The sequence below is a fragment of the Sesamum indicum genome, unplaced genomic scaffold, assembly GCF_000512975.1.
Source record: "Sesamum indicum cultivar Zhongzhi No. 13 unplaced genomic scaffold, S_indicum_v1.0 scaffold00183, whole genome shotgun sequence".
NCBI classification, from domain to species: domain Eukaryota; kingdom Viridiplantae; phylum Streptophyta; class Magnoliopsida; order Lamiales; family Pedaliaceae; genus Sesamum; species Sesamum indicum.
The window spans coordinates 89,329-111,219 of NW_011628079.1; the positions used below are offsets into that span (position 1 = coordinate 89,329).

At 32.8% G+C, this 21,891-nt stretch overlaps 2 protein-coding genes and 1 pseudogene across 2 annotated transcripts; 2 read left to right on the forward strand and 1 right to left on the reverse strand.

Moving 5' to 3' along the window:
- Window positions 1-5,774: 5,774 nt before the first annotated feature.
- Window positions 5,775-7,121, reverse strand: LOC105179627 (annotated as a pseudogene).
- Window positions 7,122-9,784: 2,663 nt separating this feature from the next.
- Window positions 9,785-10,777, forward strand: LOC105179628. Its single transcript, XM_011103270.1, has one exon. It carries the CDS (start codon window positions 9,785-9,787, stop codon window positions 10,775-10,777), a length of 993 nt encoding a protein of 330 aa, XP_011101572.1.
- Window positions 10,778-12,813: 2,036 nt separating this feature from the next.
- Window positions 12,814-13,911, forward strand: LOC110011360 (uncharacterized mitochondrial protein AtMg00810-like). Its single transcript, XM_020691369.1, has one exon. The coding sequence runs from the start codon at window positions 12,814-12,816 to the stop codon at window positions 13,909-13,911; it is 1,098 nt and encodes a 365-aa protein (XP_020547028.1).
- The last annotated feature ends 7,980 nt before the right edge of the window (window positions 13,912-21,891 follow it).

Sequence of the window (21,891 nt, forward strand, 5' to 3'; positions counted from 1 at the left end):
ATATATACTCCAATGATCCGAACTAATCCTATGATGGGTCGATGTTTAGGTCGCCGGAGTAGACATTTTACGGGGTTAAAATTTTCGATTATATGATGTGTGACTGTACTTTGCTAACATCTTTGGACTTTACCTTTGTGAAATGGGGGACCTGCTTCATATGGTGCACTTCTGGCGACACTCTACTCCGTTTCACTCAGATTTGCATATTCGCACTTTGGTACCATTTCTGATTCTATGGTCTACTTGGACGCAGCGAAATGCTACAAAATATCATGGAGTACATTTTACGGCCATGGGCATCATATTGGAGATTCAGCCCATCTCCACACCCTATATGCAGCACGGGTCGTGACGAGCATACAGTGGAAGGGTGACTTGCACCAGGCGTTGGCTATGGATTTTTGCTTCAGGCCGGTGGTGCCTCGGGCACCCAGAGTGGTGCGTTGGAGTACCCCTCTCTGGCGTGGTTCAAGCTTAATTCAGATAGGTACTCGCTTGGGAACCCCGGGCCGGCAGCAACAACAGGCATTATTCGGGATGCAGTTGGACAGGTGCGTCTAGCATACCAGTTTGCTTTGGGTACAACCACTAGTATGGTCTCAGAGCTTACTGCTGTCTGGTGTGGTATAGAGCTAGCTCGAGCACACACTTTAGCACCCATAGTAGTTGAGGTGGACACGTCCAACTCTTACAGTCATGAGCATCTAGGATGTGGGAGGTGCAGCATTTGATCATGCACATTGTGCAGCTCCAACAGGAATTAGTATCAGACGTACAACATGTTTTTCGAGAGGCTAATGGAGCAGTTGATCATCTTCAGAAGGACGACGCTTCTCGACAATTGACTCGGGTTATATATAAGGAGGACATTACGGGAGTATTGCGAAGTATTATCCGACTTGATAAACTGGGCACTCCCTACCTTCGCCGGTGAGTTTGAGTGATGCTTAGAGATTGATTTCAGGTCGGGCATTGGGGGAGAGATTGGCGAGGGCACTACGCAGCAGGTCCGATGCACCAGCATACAGATGGGCATGTCTATAGGTCAAATTCTCTTTGTTTTCTAGGCTCAGATAGACTTTGTTTTTTAGTGTTAATCATTGATATTACACATAGATTAGAATTTTTTTGATTGTAAAAGGAGTAAGTACTCCTTGTTTACTAATTTTGAATTGTACACACTATAATTTTTACTGAGTTAATAAACAAGTAAGGGTCTACTATACCCCCCACCTAAGCACAGGCGGCTTTTTGAAAAAAAATGAAAAATTCATAGCAAAAGAGTATTTGCTATAAAAAAAATGCTTTTATTATATCATTTCCGTATACAGCAACAAAAATCACCATCTTTTGCTATGAATGACTAGTCGTCGTTACCAAGCATGGAGGAATCAATGCGACGGGTTCATGACTGCTTGGACCTATGCTAGGGACTTTGCATTGCTTCTCACTCTCTGTTGGTCGTTATGGACAAATAGCAACATGAAAAATTTCGAAGGATCAGCATAAAGGCGCAGGAACTTATCACTCAAGCACGACAATTTCTCCTTATGGCTAAACGTAATGAGTGCTCAAATATGTTAAGTAGTAGTTGTAATTACAAGTATATTCCCTATTTAGGGGCAAAAGCTTACACAACACCCCATAAGATACATTCTACTACCATCCATTAAAATTATGTAATTGTAATTTCGTAAAAGATAAACAATATTAATGTATTCAAACCTATTCTAAAGCGATGTAAATGTAATTAATCGTTATTCTTAGTTTTTCAGTGGTGTTGTAATCAAACAATGGATGGCTATATTTTGGCTCACTTTGGTTTTCAATATAAAAATAGCGCTTTTTTCTTAAAAAGAAAAAAGAAAAGAAAACCCTCCAAATTCATCAAAATCAGAAGTTCCGTAGAGCATCTAATATCAAATGCTAAAAAATCATAAATTACTCAGTTCTAAAAGTGTCAACAAATTGTATACTTTGAAGCGGAATATATTCTCATGCAGGTGATTGGAAAACCGCAAGTTATCAAAATGAATTATTTTTGTCTTAATGTGCAAAATTTTTAAACTACAAAATAAAATTATTAAAATAAATTCATAAAAAAATAATATTATCACCTCCCGCACAAGATTAAAATTGTAATTTTTCCAATATTTGTAACCTAGAAAGCATATGCTTAGAAGTGAATGTAAGAAAGTAGGGATTATTTCACTTTTCATACCTAAAGTATATCCCTTTTTTAGTTTTAGTACCTCACATTTTCAAATAGTCGGACTTGGTAGGCAAAGTTTTTAATTTTCATTTGCGTGAGTACCCTCCGTTGAGTTGTGAAGGAAAAATTAGGTGGAAATTTGTCTGTGTAAGGCTATGTTTGGCTTCCATGTTATTCAACACAAAAAAATAAATCCTATTTTGATTTCAATTTCACAATTGAGGATAAATAATTTAAAAAATTAATTCATATTAAGTTCTACATAGCTTGATTACAGTCCTTATATATATTTTGAAATACTTAAATACAAAGGATTGTGATGCTATTTTTTCTATCATAACTTATTATTTGTCAAGTCTAATTATTACTACAGAAAAAACTTAACTCATCATGCATTTCACTGTGATTTTAATGGTAATTAAGTTCAAAAGTCATAAGGTAACAGCGAAAAGGAATAATCATCTAATGTAACTAGGTACCTAGATATTATTTTATTAATTTTTAACGAATAATTAATGGAATGAACTTGTATTGAATTTTGTTAAAGTAGGTTACATATGGTATTTAATTAATATATATTCTAACTTTTCTAATATAACATTTACATATTATATCAATGGAATTTAAGTTAAGGATAAATCTTCTTTAACATTTGGCATAATAATTATGAATATTTTCTCATTGTTCGAAAAATTACTAATACCCTTCTGATTATAATAGTTGTCTAGCAATTAGCCCATCCATTAGGTTTTATTTCTTTTTTCTGGTGCACGGATCAAAATGCCCTTGTGGATTAAGAATAATAAATTTATTTATTTTTAATTTTTTTTTATTTTTTTATGGACTAAGTGAATAATTTTTTTATAATTTTTAAAAAATTTTCATCCAGCCGTTTGATTTTTTTTATGAATTTTTATTTTTTTAAGAAAGAATACAGTAAGGGCAAAGTTGACAATTTCATACCTTCATCTTATGATTACAATATTGCATCAAACATTAGGGGTGTATTTATAATTTTTCAAACAACGAGGAAGTATTCATAATTATGTCAAATTTCAAGGGAGATCATTGTAATTTATCCTTAAGTTAACTTTTTAAATGACAATTTTGTAATATTACATTATGTATTCGGCTAGTTCAGTAGTCCATATCCTATATCTCTTCTTTCCTGAAATTGTACTATGTATTTAGTTTTAGACTTCTTAATTTTATGTGAAGCAAGTTTAGAGTTTTGGGATTCTATATTTTAGGATATTAAATATCCTTCACGTTTAGGCTCCTTAAATAAGTATGGGGATTAGTTTTCCTCTTAAGTTTAATGTAATTACACATAAATTTCATATAATTTAGTACAATAAAATGTATTTAACATAATAAAATAATTGTAACGAAAGCTAAAATTCTCACAAAAACTAGCTTTCTTATAAAAAGTGTAGTAATTGTTACAATAGAATTGAATTCTTGGAGTAATTGTATTAATCCATAAGAAGAAATTGAATTTCCTCACAAAAAATTAAGTTTAGAAAAAAAGAAAAAAAAAAATTCGTTATACAAAGCAAACATATCTTGAATTTAATTAATGCTGACAAATGATCTTTCTAGAAACATTATTGCAAGTCTAATTATCCTAACGTTTTTTTTTTGTCTAAGAAATAGATCCGTTCATTAGTTAAAATTCACCAAATTTATTGATATTAGCACAAAAAATTGAATGAAATTCATAAATATCTTCGATTGACTTACTACTAACTTATTGAAAGCCAAACAAATATTTTTTCTTAACAAATTACCCTCTATACATTCTCATAGCATTGTATATCTTCACCCTCGTAAGAGTAGTTTGATTAGAAATAATTTGTTTAATTCGCAATAAATCAGTAATAAATTGATCGAAAATAAATATGAATTTTCATTCAATTTTTTTATTAATACAACATATTCAGTGACTTTTAAATAATAGAGGGATCTATTTATTAAATAAAACAAATATTAAGATACTTAATATAATTTTTCAAACTACAATATGTATACACTAAACATCATGGAAGAACATCTATTCACGTTTACACTTCTTAATCTTAATTTTAGGTGGAGTAAGTTTAGAATATTTAGCACTCAAAAAGGGTATATATGTCCTTTCATAATAGGGAACACGTGTGAATTCATACGTTTATATCGAGTACAGATATAGATTAACCATTAACGTATGCATTTCTAAAAAATATTTTCGGAAAAACTACGGACTACTTGCCTGTCTGCTTATGTTCTGATTTTCAATTCTCAGTAAAAAGTACGTATTTTCAAATTTGTATAGACTTTTGTATGAAAATGAGAATATTTTTCGATTAATTAATGAGATTGTATTTTTATATTGAATTATGATGTCAAATTAATATATTTTTCAATAGAAATAGGTACAAATAAATATATTTTTACTTTAATTATTGTGATGCCAATTCTTGAGTCATCTTACAGGAATTAATTTACAGTATATTGAATATGTAACTGATAATTGAATCAGTTATGCATTTAATTGAAAATTTTATGAATAAATTTAAAATCATGCATTGAAGTCTCAAAGTGAGTTTATTATAATTACCACTTCAAAAAAAAAAAATGATGAATAGAAAAGACTATAATGCTTCTTCGGGTATATATTATGTAGTTTTTCAGTATTTTAATGGAGTAGTCTAAGGTCTTTAAACCTCATAAGTTTGAATGTAACTTTTCATGCAACCAGTGAATATTTGTAGCTTGTCGAAATGTTGGAAGGTGTACCATGTCATGGAGTGTATATAGCATATTAGTAAAATCTAAGGTTGTATTTGGATTGAAAGATTTGAAATCATGAATTTTAAATCCTTCATAACAAATCTTTTGGATATGTTTGGATAATTCTAAATGTAAAGGATTTTAAATCCTTCTATTTTAATTTTGAATTAAGTTTTGATAAATATGGATGGATTTCAAATTCTTTTTAAGTGGAGTCGTTTGAAATCCTTTCTCCAAATCCTTCGTTCAAATCCAAATACGTCCTAATAGAATTCTATTAGCAAAATTTGAAATTGCATTTGGATTGAAGGATTTGAAATTATGCATTTGAAATCTTTAATAACAAATTCTGGATGTATTTGGAAAATTCCAAATTTGAAGGATTTCAAATAATTCTATTCTTATTTTGGACTATATTTTAAAATGGAGCATCTGAAATCCTTCCTCCAAATCCTTCTCTAAAATCTAAATACACCAGTCCAAAAATACACTGTAACAGAATTCAGTTGACATAAAATACATACAATGTTATGGAGTGCATAATATAGCATATTTAAATTGAACGAATGAAAAAATAAGGGCAGCTGAAATATTCGAGATGAAAGACCAGATGGGCACTTTATTTATTTCTATATCCTTTATACATGGGTAGAATGACATACGCTCGAATAAAGCAGTTTGCTAGAAGGACAAGCCCACAAACATATTAAGATACACAGACGCACGCAACACACACTCATACAAACTCCATCATTTCTTAAGACACATTAACTCAACTATTCAACTCTTACATTGCTGCCACAGCTTGAAATCTTGGTTCTTTAGGTTGAAATTTTTGTTCAAGATAAACGGACATATAATCTCCAAATATAAATTTTGGATACTTGGTTGCATTCTGTACCTTGTTCTCTATCTTGTTGCTGAGCAATTGTGGTGCAGGCTCAATAGTAGCTTTGAGGGATGGATTATAGAATGAAGCAATTGATCTCCTTTGTCCATCCATCTGAGGCACAACTCGATGTAAAATACTCTTGTATCTCCCATTACTTACAACTTCAATCTGATCACCTGTGTTGATGACTATAGCATTTTTCAGAGGCTACACATTGATCCAAACTCCATCTTTCAACATCTGAAGTCCCTTCACCTCATCATCTTGAAAGAGTAAAACAACACCCCAGCATCAGTGTGGGCTCGGAGAGCGTTTACCTTCTCCGGGTAGGGACATGGTGGATAGTGGCTGACCTTAGTGCCAAAAAAGGCTGCATTGTCTACTCCACCTTCAAAAGCATTCTTAATGTAGCCTTTTGGCAAGCCTAAATTCTCGCCCATTACTTCCATGACTTTGTGTCCTAGTTTTTTTAGTTCACCTCTATATTCTTTCATAGTTTCCCTGTCGTAAAAAATATAATTAGTTAAATATTTAACTTATGCTTCAATTTCATGTTTGCATGAACATGTTCACGTTTTCTGAAAAATGAATTTATTCTACGGATATTTAGTTGTTCCAAAATAAAAATTTTTGAATACAAATTTTTACAAAGCTTCATTCCGGTTGTCAAACATTTATGCGGACTGCAATGGACTAATTAAATTTTTTCCAGAAGTTTCCATCTTGAAGTGACTAAAATATATAGAAACATTTCATTTGTAAACAAAAGTTATTATGAAAGTAAAACTCATAGAAAATAATTAGAACAAATTTTTTATTACTTAAAATCAACAGTTTTTGACGGCCACTCATCATCATTGTCATCTGAAAGTAGGAACACATCCTCCCAATCCACATTCTCTATTTTCTCATCGCTTTTCTTGTCCACCAATTCATTCAACAATTCATTCAACAATTGTACTAGTTTTGAGTTTTTGAAACTAGCCTCCCTTTCCACTTGTAGCATTCAGTGGCCACTTTCTTCACCTTGTCCAGGAGCTCCTCAGAGATACCGTGGTTGGTTAGCTGCCATTATAAAAAATCAATTAGATAATATGACGTTCAGGGAAATAATAAGCCATTTAATCACAATTTAAATACCAGAAAGAATCCCCACTCTTTACAATAACGGTCAATCAAAGCCAGAGTGTCTGCCCTCTCTTTTCCATCAACTTTTGAGAAATCAACAACTGGAATCCCCATTGATTATAAGTCAAAGAAAATTAACCAATTTTAAATACACTATTAAACCCTTTCTACTTATTGCTAGTGTGCTGATATGGTGCTCAATAGCTCGCCTTGAGGCCTATTTATATAGAAGCAATATAGTATTTTCCGTCATCTTGGAAGTAAAATCATTAAATTTTATATATACTTATATCCTTTTCCTTCAAAATTATAAATTTTAAACCTCAACGAAATGGACAGTGACACAAAACCTTAATTAAGGTAATAAATACATCTTATCATATATCATGTCATCTTGCATGATTGAGACCAAAAATCTTTTTTTCCCTGGTGCCAGTGAAATCGGTCATTATTACTATTATTATCGCCGCTTTCCTTGGCCGTATCCATAAATTTAATATCAACCGATCATTATGATTTAGTGGCTAAGGTTGAGCATTATCATAATTATAATCGAAGATAGAATTAAACATACGTCCTGACTTGTGTATTGATTTCATAAATTTAAATCTTGTCTCATAGTGATAGGAAGTCAGCAACAGGGCCACAATCCTTCCTAATAGGTTTGTGGGGTGCCACTCCTATGTACTTATTTGGCCTACCATAATAAACAAGAAAAATAATAAATAGTGATTATTTGTAGAAGTCACTGAATTCGTTATTCGTTTGATGAGTTTTTATTTTATTTTATGTTTTTGAGCGAATAGATGAAAAAAGTCGTTGTATTTGAAGATACAATTATAATGGTTATTGAATTATTTATAAATAATTTATAATAATCATTTATGATAAATGCATATTAATAATCTGATATATATATATATATTCATTTTAATTTCTTTAAACTCGAGTTCGTAATTTTAAATTAAGATACTTTTTGACAATTGAATTTGATTTTCAATAAAGTGGTGCGAATCTGGTTGATGTTCATGCATCTTGCCTTAAAAAATATGATTCAATTCCTATCCAACACAAGTTCTTAATGCTGACACAGAAGCTGTACGTACTCTCAATGCATTAATTTACTTGAGAAATTTAATACAAGATGATGTTCAGGATAGCTGAACATGGATTTGAGTTCTGTTCTATTACACTCAAATGTTGCAGTAAATTTTGAATTAATTTGGACTTTCAATGATTGCAAAAGGTCCAAAGTAAATTGCATTACTTTGCACCAGTCGACGTTATTCTTATAATCGACAATATTTAAGTTTAAGTAGAAATAATGTCAAGGGTATTTGCAATCGGTTTTATTTTTGTAATGAAAATAAGTTATAAAAAAATTTATAAGTCGAGTAGCAATAAAAGTTGGGAGTGTTAATTTGAAAATAAAGGTTAAAATTCGAAAAATGAGGTTGGAAAACTACTTAACATCACAATTTTACCTATAAATTGTAGAAGTTGGTAGGGAGTTGTTTACAACTTTTCTCTTAAATCCACTTAATTTAGGAAGTTTCCAAAATAGAAACTGTATGACAAAAACACCCGACTAAGATACAAGCCACATCATTTGGGGCCTTTTGTGTGGACAAGGTCATGTATTCATCCAAGCCCTTTGTCTTGGGGTTGATTAAGTAGGCATGCATCACAAATCAGTTGTACGCGAAGAATTTGAGTGATTTATATGTCCCGAAAGTGTCTTCTCGTTAGCAAGGCATCTTTCCTATACAAAACTATGAGATTTTTAAGATATCAGAACGGACAATATCTCGCAAACCACATCAATTGGTGTTATTTTTGGACCATGTACCCATCCGAAGCCTTTTGTTTGGGGGTTAATGAAGTTAGCAAGTGCCTTGGTTAACAAGGCCATGTGCCCATTCCTCTAAAATTATACACAAACACACCCTAAAAAATATTATACGAACACCCCTTAGAGGAAGTCAACGTAATTTATACTAATTGTTGATAATTGATATCTCTGATATAGTCATAATTGATTTATTTAAAAAATAAATAATTTAAATCCCTCATTGGATGTTGGAGTGATGGTCAATTCTTAGTTCTTTTTCGTGTAATATTACTCAAAAGTTGAACATATATATGTACATAAATATTTATTTGGTTAAAAAGTGCTCTAAATAAATCATTGATTGGTCAAATTGAACTTTTCGTCTTAAATGGCATCCTCAGGACATCCAAAAATCAAGATGGCAAAGATATATTCTCCATCATATTTTCAAAATTTTCCAATTTTAGTACACTACTTGTAAACAATGATACAACAGCAGTGCAACAACAGTATTTCAGAAGAACAGAGTGAGGGAAGAACAGCAGGACAAAATCGCGTGTTCCTAAACACGCGAACAAGCACACCAAGAAGAGCACGAGTTTGTTAGTGAATTAGCAACTTTTCTTATGAGTTAAAGAACGCTTATTAAAGTTGCTGTTTTAAAGAATTAGACAGAGGGAGGGAATAACAGTTTAAGCAGTTATAGCAGCAATATGTATATATACCCCACCCTCTGTACGTCTTGAACATGAATGAATGAAAACAGAGATATACCCTCTTTTGCTGATTTCAATCTCTCTTCAATGAACTACTCTATGATTTCCGTTGCCAATTTCACATGGTATCAGAGCCATCATTGATGGTCTCTGATTCCTTTTAGCAATTCATACCAAGAAAACCAAGATCACTATATTACCAATTGCAAGAAACAGAGAAAAGTTCAAGAATGGCCGATGATGCAGAAATACTCAAGTTGCAGCTCAATGACAACCCAGGGCTGACCTTAGTCACTGCACCTCTAGATGGAACCAACTTCTTGTCCTGGAGCAGATCAGTAAAATTGGGACTGAGATCCAGGATGAAATTGAAATTCATCAGTGAAGACACAAAGAAACCGGAAGAAAATACCAAAGAATGGGAACAGTGGGATAGAACGGATTCTATGGTCACTTCATGGATTCTAAACTCTATCTCACATGATATAGTTGAGAGTTTCATGTACACTAACTCATCAAGAGAGTTGTGGGTTGAGCTTGAAAACAGGTTCGGACAAAGTAATGGTCCGTCTGAATTTCGATTGAAGAAAGAACTTGGTGCATTGTTACAAGGCTCCCTAACAGTTTCTGCCTACTTTTCAAGATTAAAGAAACTGTGGGATGAATTATCTTGCATAACCTACACACCAAAATGTACCTGTGGGGCAGCCAAAGAATCAGCAGACATCAACAGCCATAATCAGACCATTCAATTCCTTATGGGATTGAATGAATTGTATAATCATGAGAGGAATCAGATTCTTATGATGGATCCAGTACCGGGTGTTAGTAAAACTTATGCCATGATTCTCAGAGTTGAGAAAGAGAAAGAAGAGCCGCCAAATACATCTCAAATCATGGCAATGCAGGTGTATAAAAGGCCAGAATTTCAGAAAAAGAAATCATTAGCAGATAAAAGAAACCAAGTCTGCAAACAATGTGGCAAATCAGGCCATTTAAAAGAAGTTTGTTTTGAAATATATGGTTATCCGGACTGGTATAAGACGTTGGTTGATCAAAGAAAGAAGTCGGGAACTATGAACAACAAATTGACAGCAACTGCACAAATTGAAGAGAAGGTGCACAGTGTGGTAGATGAGAAATCAATGAGTGAACTCATAAGGACTGAACTACAGAAATATTTTGGAGCTTCAGAAGCACAAACATCAAGCTCCCCAACTTGAATGACATTGAATTCTCAGGTAAAATCTTTGAAAATTCTGTTTTGAATAATTTGGATTCTCATATGTGGATCTTGGATAGTGGAGCAACAGCTCATATGTGCAACAACTCTGATTTGTTTGATAAACCCAAACTTAAAATGTCTGATGCATGTATACATTTAGCAGATGGTACTAGACACTCTATAAATGGCTCAGGGACTGTAACCTTTTCTAACAAAATCTATCTTGAAGATGTTCTCCTTGTGCCAGATTTAAAGTTCAACTTATTGTCCATTAGTAAAATATGCAATTCTTCCTCTATTCGTTTCATATTTTCAAAGAATTATTGTGTTATGCAGGACCACAAGACTAAAAAAGTTCTTGGAGTAGCAAGCATGTTAGGAAAACTATATGTTCTTAAGAAACACTCCTTTGAGAAGAGATACATAGATGCTGTTATCAAAAACTGTCAAGAAACAGCCCTTAGTGTTCATGATGTTTCATCACAAATATGGCATAAAAGACTAGGACATCTTTCATTCAATGTATTGAAACATACAAGATTAATGAAAGATTGCAATGATCAGCCACTCTTATGTGAAATCTGTCCTAAGGCTAAGCAAGAAAGACAGCCTTTTAATGTTAGCAATAGCATATCTCAATACTGTTTTGATCTCTTGCACATAGATATATGGGGTCCTTATAATGAATATTCCTTATCTAGATGCTCCTATATGTTAACTATAGTAGATGATCACAGTAGAACTACATGGACATTCTTAATGAAACTTAAATCACATACTGTGAACATACTTATGGATTTTTATAACATGATACTTACACAATTTGAAAGGAAGATTAAAACTGTAAGAAGTGACAATGGTACTGAATTTATGGGAGAACAATGTCAAAGTTTCTTTAAGAAAATGGGAATAATACATCAAACATCATGTGTTCATACACCTCAACAAAATGGGATCGCTGAAAGAAAACATAAACATTTGCTTCAAGTAGCTAGGTCCCTAATGTTCCAATCCAACGTACCAAAAATGTTTTGGACAGATGCCATTCTTACAGCGACATACATAATAAATAGAATTCCTACACCTATATTAAATTGGAAAACACCCTATGAAGTATTGCATAATAAATCTGTGAACTATACTCTTTTTAAAACTTTTGGATGCTTGTGTTTTGCTACTAATACTTTTCCTAATAAATCCAAATTTGATCCTAGGGCCTTTAAATGTGTCTTCTTAGGTTATGCCGCTAATAAAAAGGGATACAAATTGTATGACTTAGAAAGAAGAAGCATATTTGTTTCAAGAGATGTTGTGTTTCATGAGAATGTTTTTCCATATGTAGGACATCAAAGTGACCCCATTACATGTTCTTTACCTCACTTAGAAACTGATCTAAACCTAGAAACCACTGATGATAATGAACAAAATATTACTGTACAAGAGGATTATAATAGTACAGAGTCTTTAACAGCAGAGCAGGAAAATAATCCTGCAGAAAATAGTAATGAGATTCTAAGAAGATCCACAAGAGTTACAGCTAGACCAACCAAACTACAGGACTATATTTGTTCTAATATTTCAGATCATCAGAATATGACTAATATCTCCTATCCCACTTCCATTCATTCTTGCTTATTATCTGCTGCTTCTCTACCACAAGAACCAAAGTCTTTTAATCAGGCTATTAAACAAAAGGAATGGAAAGATGCTATGCTTATAGAGCTTAAGGCTTTAGAAAAGAACCAAACATGGGAAATCACAGAATTACCTAAAAACAAAAGAACTATAGGTTGCAAATGGATATTCAAACTAAAACTAAAACCAGATGGCACTATTGAAAGATATAAAGCTAGGCTTATAGCTAAAGGATATAACTAATTAGAAGGTATAGACTACTTTGATAGTTTTTCTCCTGTTGCAAAGGCTGTCACAGTTAGAATTTTCATAGCACTTGCTGCAAAATTTAATTGGCATCTACATCAATTAGATATAAACAATGCATTTCTACATGGTACTATTGATGAAGAAATATACATGAAAGCCCCTGAAGGATCCAACATACCAAAGGGTTATGTGTGCAAATTAAAAAGATCTTTATATGGATTAAAACAGGCCTCAAGACAATGGAACCAAGAGTTCACTTCCAAATTAGAAAGTTATGGTTTCATACAGTGTAAGCATGATTATTGTTTGTTTACTAAGCTAACATCTACAGGTTTTTACTGCTTGTTAGTATATGTGGATGATGTACTTCTTGCAGGACCATCTGAACATACTCTTTCAGAAATTAAACTATATTTAGATCGCCTTTTTACTATTAAAGACCTTGGTGAAGCCAGATTCTTCCTTGGCTTAGAAATTGCAAGGTCTAACCAAGGGATCACCATTACTCAAGCTAAGTACATAAAGGATATTGTAGATGATGCTAAACTTGCATCAGCAAAGGCCACTGAACAATATAGGAGACTCTTAGGTAGGCTTCTCTACCTAGGATTTTCAAGACCTGACATATGCTATGCCATGCAGCAATTAAGTCAGTTTATGCAATGGCCATGCAAAGGACATTGGGATGCAGCACTCAACATAGTCAGATACTTGAAGGGAACAATGCACATAGGTTTGTTTTTTGCTGCAGATTCCAATTTTGACTTAGTTTCTTTCTGTGATGCAGATTGGGCTGCATGTAAGGACTCAAGGAGATCCTTAACCGGTTACTGTATATTCCTAGGGGATAGTTTGATATCGTGGAAAACCAAAAAGCAAACAACAGTAGCTCGATCGAGTGCTGAAGCAGAATATCGCAGCATGGGTTCCACTACATGTGAACTCATCTGGATACATAACTTACTCAAGGAATTCCAACTTGAGTCTCCTACTCCTATCCCCTTCTTTTGTGACAACCAAGCGGCTTTATACATCGTGGCTAATCCAGTTTTCCACGAAAGGACTAAACATTTGGAGATCGATTGTCATTTAGTTCGGGATAAGTATAAGCAAGGATTTTTGCTACCTAAGCACATACCCTCCAAGAACCAACCGGCTGATCTGTTTACAAAAGCTTTGCCTGGACCTAAATTCCTTTCACTCATAATCAAGTTGGGACTCATCAATGTCTTGACAAGTCCCACTTGAGGGGGGCGTGTAAACAATGATACAACAGCAGTGCAACAACAGTATTTCAGAAGAACAGAGTGAGGGAAGAACAACAGGACAAAATCGCGTGTTCCTAAACACGCGAACAAGCACACCAAGAAGAGCACGAGTCTGTTAGTGAATTAGCAACTTTTCTTATGAGTTAAAGAACGCTTATTAAAGTTGCTGTTTTAAAGAATTAGACATAGAGGGAGGAAATAACAGTTTAAGCAGTTATAGCAGCAATATGTATATATACCCCACCCTCTGTACGTCTTGAACATGAATGAATGAAAACAGAGATATACCCTCTTTTGCTGATTTCAATCTCTCTTCAATGAACTACTCTATGATTTCTGTTGCCAATTTCACACTACTCCTCGGAGATTCTCAATCACATGACTTAAAATTGAAACTTTACCTTAAAACCTATTTTTGTTTTTTTAATTCTAGTCCTACGAATTAAAAAATGGCAACAATATTAGTCGTCCCAATTTGGTAAGTAGCAATTTTAGTCTTTACATGCAAAAAAGTATATGATTTTCTTCTGAAAAATGACAAAATTTCCAATTTTTAGTTACGTGAGCCTCATGTGATTATATTTTGGGCAATGGAATAAAACCGTAAACAAATAAAAATATAATAGGGTAAATTCGCCACCTTGATACTTAAATGTCCTTAAAATACCACTCCCAAATTAAAATTATAGGATGAAAAATATAATTTTGTCTTATATATTGAATTTTATGATTGGTCAAAGTATGTCAAGAGTAGAGCTAAAAATTTTCATGAATATATGTGAACTTGTCAATAGATACACTTTCATATCAAGAATTTACTACCAATATTATGATATTTTTAATATAATTATGACGACTTAAATCAATATATCAATATATATTTCATTCTAGCAAAAAAGATCGTGTTTTTTAATTTGAGTTTTACCCACTCGACCAAATTGTAACATTTTGTCATCTTGATTTTTATTAGTGTTTCATTATATTCTTATTATTTCAATTTTATGGAAAGCAAAAAATATTATAAAAGGACAACTTATTTATTTCGATATCCTTATTTATTCAAAAAAAGAAAAAAGAAAAAAGAAAAAAAGATAGAAGCGGTTGAATTATTCCAATAAAAGACAAGATAGACAACATCTTATTTATTTCGATATCCTTCATAAACATACAAAGAGTAAAGCATTTGGCTAGGACAAGTGCAAACTACATGTTCAAAGCACACACCACAAACACCATTTTTCAACAGACATATATGCTCGGGCTCAATTGTTGTGACCTTGACTGCAATCTCAATCGTGCAGCGTCGTCATTCCGAATCCTCAATAATTTCTAAGGATCAGAAAATATGTCAAGCTAGTCGGGTTTGTACCTGACGAAAACACTCCGACGTTCAAGTTAGTTTTTAGTCGAGATATGTGAGTGTGGATTAAAATAAGCTAGGTATCTTGAATCATGTAAAGTTACCTTTAACCGGTTAGATAGAGTGTATTTATAGGACTTGAGTCGATTATGAGGAGCTGCCACGTGTCATAATCATGGACTCCAATCTTTCCATCGGACGGTTTGTCATTGACCAAGCATTTGGATCGTGTGATGGGCGGAAATCCGCAATCCTGGCCGTGATCACGCATGCGGATTTCCATCTTCTCGTGTAATTTTAGCTAGTGGCGAGTTTACAGTGTGAATGTCCTTTTTACCCTTAATGAGGGGTATTGTGGTTTTTCAGTAATTTACCCTAATCATTACTCCCCCACTCCTTTATGTAATTAATTACATCAAAGAAGTTGAAAGGTCTACTTCAACCTGCAGGGCAATCGTCTCCTTCTGCATGACAACACGTGTCGCCCGATAACAGTCATCTCGATCCGTGCACCATCACGCGTCACCTAAAGAGTGGTGGGCTTATGAAGTATATGTCCGCCTACTGTCTATATATGTAGTAGTCCCATTCAAAAAGTTTTACCGACTTCGTCATCTGCCAGAGACGCTTCCTTCAATCCCTCAATCTTAGTCTTCATCTTCGACTTCGACTTCGACCTCGCCATTTTAAGGTACCATGTCTTCCTCAAAATCCTCTAATTCTGGTTCAAATTCTGCATCTTCTGCTTCCTCCCCTCATATGGATGTGTCCCCCGCTCCCTTAGAGGGTCCTTCTAGGAATAGGTCGCGACGTGGTCGCCAGGTAAAGGAGTCCTACCCTGATGAAACTCATACTTATGCAAAATTTCAATCAATGTTAGAACATAGCCCCTGGACTGGTATATTTAGCACTGTAAAATAGCAAATCCATCGCATAAAAGAGAAATACTTCATTCCCAACAGCTACGAGATTATTATACCTAGGTCGTTTGATCGCATGCATCGACCTCCTCAACGTTTATGTTCTTTTTCACTTCAGCATTTTGAGGCTGGGTTGCGTTTACCTTTAGCTCTCCCTACGTAGCTCAATTTCTTAGTCGTTTGAACCTGTGTCCTATGCAATTGTCGCCTAATTCTATTTGCCATATCATCCTTTTCATCATTATAATGAGGGTCCATCGTTTCGAGCCCAATTTCGACAACTTCTGGTCGTTATACTCCTTCACAACTTCTAAAAGATCAGGGGATAGGGGTTTTTTCTATTTGTCAGCTTGAAAAGATTGTAGGTTCCTCGACCCCCTTACATCTAATGTTGGCCCTTGGAAGGAAAAGTATATTTTCATTCGACCGCCTCCGGGTCGTGAATGGCCTTTAACTGTAACTGGAGCGTAGATAAGCCAGAGCCTGTTATTGAGGGAGGGGGGCTGGAAGGAGATCAAATAAGTAGCCTTACTTCTTACCAGTATGACCCGAAGAAATTTCTGGTAGAGAAAATTCTGTGGCTCGCGCATCTAACTCCAGCATCCCTCCAAATTAGAGGTTCTTTAGGTGAATCTTTCCTTCTTTTACTCTTATCTCATCTTCGTTAACAAACATTTCTAACATGGTCGTTTATATGTAGATAATATGGTTATTCAGTCTCGCATCACTCAACGCTGCTCAGGCCAAAGCTGCGGCTCAGGTCGCGCCTCCTGCTTCGGTCGCATCTACTCAACTTGAGCTAGCGTCTTCGGCTACGCTGGAGGTAGGAAATCCTAGGGAACTAGTTCCGATCGAAGTGGGAGTGAGGATACGCGATCACAGGGCCAGACTGATCGTAGGAGAAGGTCCCCTTCCCCAAATGCTGATATTGCAAGATCAGAGCGGGTCTTACTCCGGAGTTTGAGGATACTATTGCTACATTTATAAAATGGGCCAAGTCTCAACATGCATATATGGACGGTGAGAAAATTAAATGTTCTTGCTGGAAGTACAAAAATGAAGTTTTCAAAACCACGAACGAGGTAAACTTCGACGTGTACATGAAAAGTTTTATCCCGAAGTATTATAATTGGATCTCTCGTGGCGAGGAGAGGGTGTAGGAGTAGTTTGAGGCCGTCACCGCAACCCCTTTGTAGGAGGAGCAAACTCTCATTTCTCATGAGGTAGAGGGTACCAATACGCACTGGAGTGATGCAGCTCAAATGGATTGGGCGTAAAGGATAGTTTTTAATGCCTAGGCCGACTGTCTGGTTTTCCAATTATAACCAGGATGGTGTACCTAATGATGATAGGAGGTTCCTAATTCATAATACGGTGGGGGCGCCTATGATTATATGTCTAGACTTGCAAATCGATTTCACGATGTAGTGCATGCTGTCGAGCAGCCGTTGTGGAATGGTTGCACCCAATCTCTATTGGAGGTTGTTGCTGAATTGGTGAATATCAATGCCGAGGGCCATATTTCTTAGCATATATATGGTCGAATATCCCAATGGGCTGATCATATATTTCCCCGCGATCCACACTCAAATTCACAGCCTAGGCAAGTCTACTATGAACTATGGGATGTCTGTCAAAAACTCATCATATAAAGACACAGACTCTGACTTCTATGGGATTCTCGAAAAGATAATTCAGTTAGATTACTCACTTATTCCAAACAAGCAGATCGTTCTGTTTTAATACCATTGTGTCAATCTCATGAGAGGTATGATGGTACATCCTTGTTATCACCTTGCTGATGTTAAATTAAAAAAAGTATATCAAAAGAACAAATCATTCATCCTGGCACAACAAGTAGTACAAGTCTACTACACGGAGTATCCTAGCATGAAGAGAGACAAAATGAACTGGATGTCTTTCTACAAAACAAAAGTGAGAAGAGTCATTGATGACTTTCGACGGATTGAAGTTTCGTTTCAAGAGGATGAAACAATACCTACTCCACAAGTTGCGACAGACAATCATAATTATGACCTGCATGACCCAAATGGTATAGAATTAGTCGTTGAGCTCGTTGTTGCTAATCAACAAGGAGTAAGTGCATCTCGATCAAGAAATTTTGAATCTGATGATGAGTCTGACGAAGATAACTTTGATAAAGATTACTAGACTGAAGAAGACAATAATTATGATTGACAATTCAGTATTTCTATAATCAGACATCTGTAAATAATCTTTGTATAAATTAATAATTAATTATATATTTTTATAAAAATATTTGTTCTATTTAGGAACGGTCATGAATAGAAAAGACCGTTCCGAAACCATTCCTACTAGGAATAGTCACAACTAAAACCGTTCCTAAATGTAACCGTTCTTTAATATTCGTGAAAAATATTAAATTTCACATAGAAACGGCAAAAAAAAAAAAAAATTGTGCCTAAATATATTACAATATCATACAGAAAAAAGGAGAAAAATTCAAAATATAGGAATGTCAATTTATATTGACCGTTCCTAAATCCATTTCAAACAAATTTAATTTCGCGCCAAATGAAAAGCGAAAGGAAAATCAAATATAGAAATAATTTTTAAATATTTGACCCTTCCTAAGATGAATTTAAAGAGAACCATGCCATGATATTAAACTATCCATTTCTAACATAAAGATAAAATTAACCGTTCCTAAAGTAGCTCGAAAACCGTTTCTAAATAGGTCCAAATATTCCTAGTTCATTTTCCAATTACGATATCTCTATATCCGGGACCCTGATTAATTCCAAACTTAAACGCATATCAATACTTTATATATGTGAACTTAACTAGCGGTCTAGTGTAAAATCGCATGGCCTGATGGATAGTTGGATCGTTTTTAACCTCGTTGATTATGTATCAAATACGATATCTCAGTATCCGTATAACAAAAATGTCCAAAATTTCACCGAAAGTAATATTATGTCGATTTTTAATCATATCCAAAGGCCTGATTAGGCGATGTAGTATAACACTATATGATGCTATTAACATCTACCTAAGACTAACAATTTTGGATATACAAATATATTTGAGCTGCCAAACATGTATCAATTTTTCGAAAAGAAGTATATGTGTCCAATAGTCAATATAAATCTATAGTTTAGTTTATTTTTAGCGATAATATGTCCGGAATGATTTTTTCTGTATTTTTATTTTTTTATTATATTAAAAAACTTAATATTGACACTCAAATAGGAACAATTATAAATATATAGGAATTGTTTGTTTATCAGACAATCAAAACGACATAGTCCGCGTACAAACCGACATCGTTTAAGTCGATTTAGCACGGGTTTAAGAACACCTAAATAATTAAAATACCGTGCCATATTGGATGCAAGGAACACTAATCCATAGCATATAAACGACATTGTTCTATTTACCTAGAAATGGTCTTGGAACAATTTGTTTATAATTGACAGTTCCTATACCGTTTTAAATGCGAGAAATACTAATCCATAGCACATAAAATGATATCATTCGATTTAATTAAGAACGTTCTTCGAACGGGTTTTTTATAATTTTCTGTTCCTAAACTATTCCAAATGTTAATATATATATATATATATATATATGATGCTTCAGGGTCATCGCTTTTCAAGGTCGCTATTCGCCGAAGGTCGTCCTCTATGGTGATTTTTGTTTTTTCTTTTTCCCTTTAGTCCTTATTTTTTGTTTGTTGAAATTTCTAATAACATTTTCAGAAAGATATGGACAAATATTTCTGAAAATATTTGTAAATATATTAATTTATGACATATTAATTTTTTGAATTTTATTTAGAAATTAGAAAAAATTGCAGAATTTTTGTACAGAAATTAAATTAAAATTTTTCTGTGATTTTTAATACATTTTCTGTAATTTTATATAATTTTTTATAATTTTTGGTAAGTTCTAAAAAATTAGACATTCTAATAACTTTATTTTAATTTTAAAAATATTTTAAAATTGTAAAAAATTCTAATAATTTCTTGTAATTTTTATAAATTTCATAATCTTCTTTTTTTTTAATACTTTTCTGTAAATTTTTGGTGGTTTTTAAAAACTTTCTATAAAAAATTTTGCAAATTGTAGTTTCTGCAACTATAAAAATATATATCACACTCAAAATTAAAATATATTTTTATGAAATTATATATATTTTTCTGAAATTATAATACTTTTCTGTAATTCTTGTGTAATTTATATAATTTTTTAATTTTTTTTTATAGTTGTGTAATTTATGCAATTCTTATGTATTGTATCATATTGTTAAAATTTTTTGTAAAATTTATTGTCTATATGTGAAATTTATTGTATAATTAGCCTATTTGATTCTTGTGTTTCATAATAATGTCAGTAATCACAAAATTTAATCAATATTCTCAATAATAACATTATTTACATACTAATATCAATAATCACAAAATTAAACCAATATTTCCAATAATAACATTATTAACATAATAATATCAATAATCAGAAAATTTAATCAATATTTGCAATAATAACATTAGTTACATGATAATGCCAATAATCACACAATTAGACCAATATTCCCAATAATAACATTAGTTACATATAGTAATGTCAATAATCACAAAATTTAACCAATATTTCAAATAATAACAATATTTACATAATAATGTCAAAAATTACAAAATTAGACCAATATTTTCAATAATAACATTTTTACATAATAATGTCAATAATCACAAAATTAGACCAATAATCCCAATAATAATATTATTTACATAAAATGTCAATAATCATAAATTTAGGCTAATATTTTCAAAAATAATATTATTTACATAATAATGTCAACAATCACAAAATTAAGCTAATACTCCCAATAATAATATTATATACATAATAATAATGTCAATAATCACAAATTTAGGCTAATTTTCTCAATAATAATATTATTTACATAATAATATCAGTAATTACAAAATTTATGCTAATATTTCAATAATAATATTATTTACATAATAATGTCAATAATCAAAAAATTAGGCTAATACTCCCAATAACAATATTATTTCCATAATAATATCATAATCACAAATTTAGGCTGATTTTTTCAATAACAATATTATTTACATAATAATATCAATAATCACAAAATTTAGGCTAATCTTGCCAATAATAATATTATTTAAATAATAATATCAATAATCAAAAAATTAGGCTAATATTCTCAATAGTAATACTAATATTTATATAATAATGTCAATAATCATAAATCAGGCTAATATTTCTCATTAATAATATTATTTATATAATAATATCAATAATCACAAAATTAAGCTAATATTCCCAATAATTATGTTATTGACATAATAATGTCAATATTCATAAAATTAAACTAATTTTTCCAATAATGTTCTTTATATAATAATGTCAATAATCACAAAATTAGGCTAATATTTCTAATAATAATATTATTTACATAATAATGTTAATAATCACAAAATTTAGACTAAACTTCCTAATAATTTGTACAGATAATGTGTAGTGGTATGCCTTCTGTACCACGTTGTCGTGGCCCTTCACTTCCAGCATCGTCGTCTGATGCTTTGCAAGTTGGGAAACAGTCCTTTGACCACCCCCACCACCTGACACGGTTGGATCGTCATCTGCCCCGTAGACTCAAGATGAT

Bases quoted from the DNA above. Each gene is read 5' to 3' on its own strand.
- LOC110011360 (XM_020691369.1), top strand. From the start codon at position 12,814: ATGAAAGCCCCTGAAGGATCCAACATACCAAAGGGTTATGTGTGCAAA.
- LOC105179628 (XM_011103270.1), top strand. From the start codon at position 9,785: ATGGCCGATGATGCAGAAATACTCAAGTTGCAGCTCAATGACAACCCA.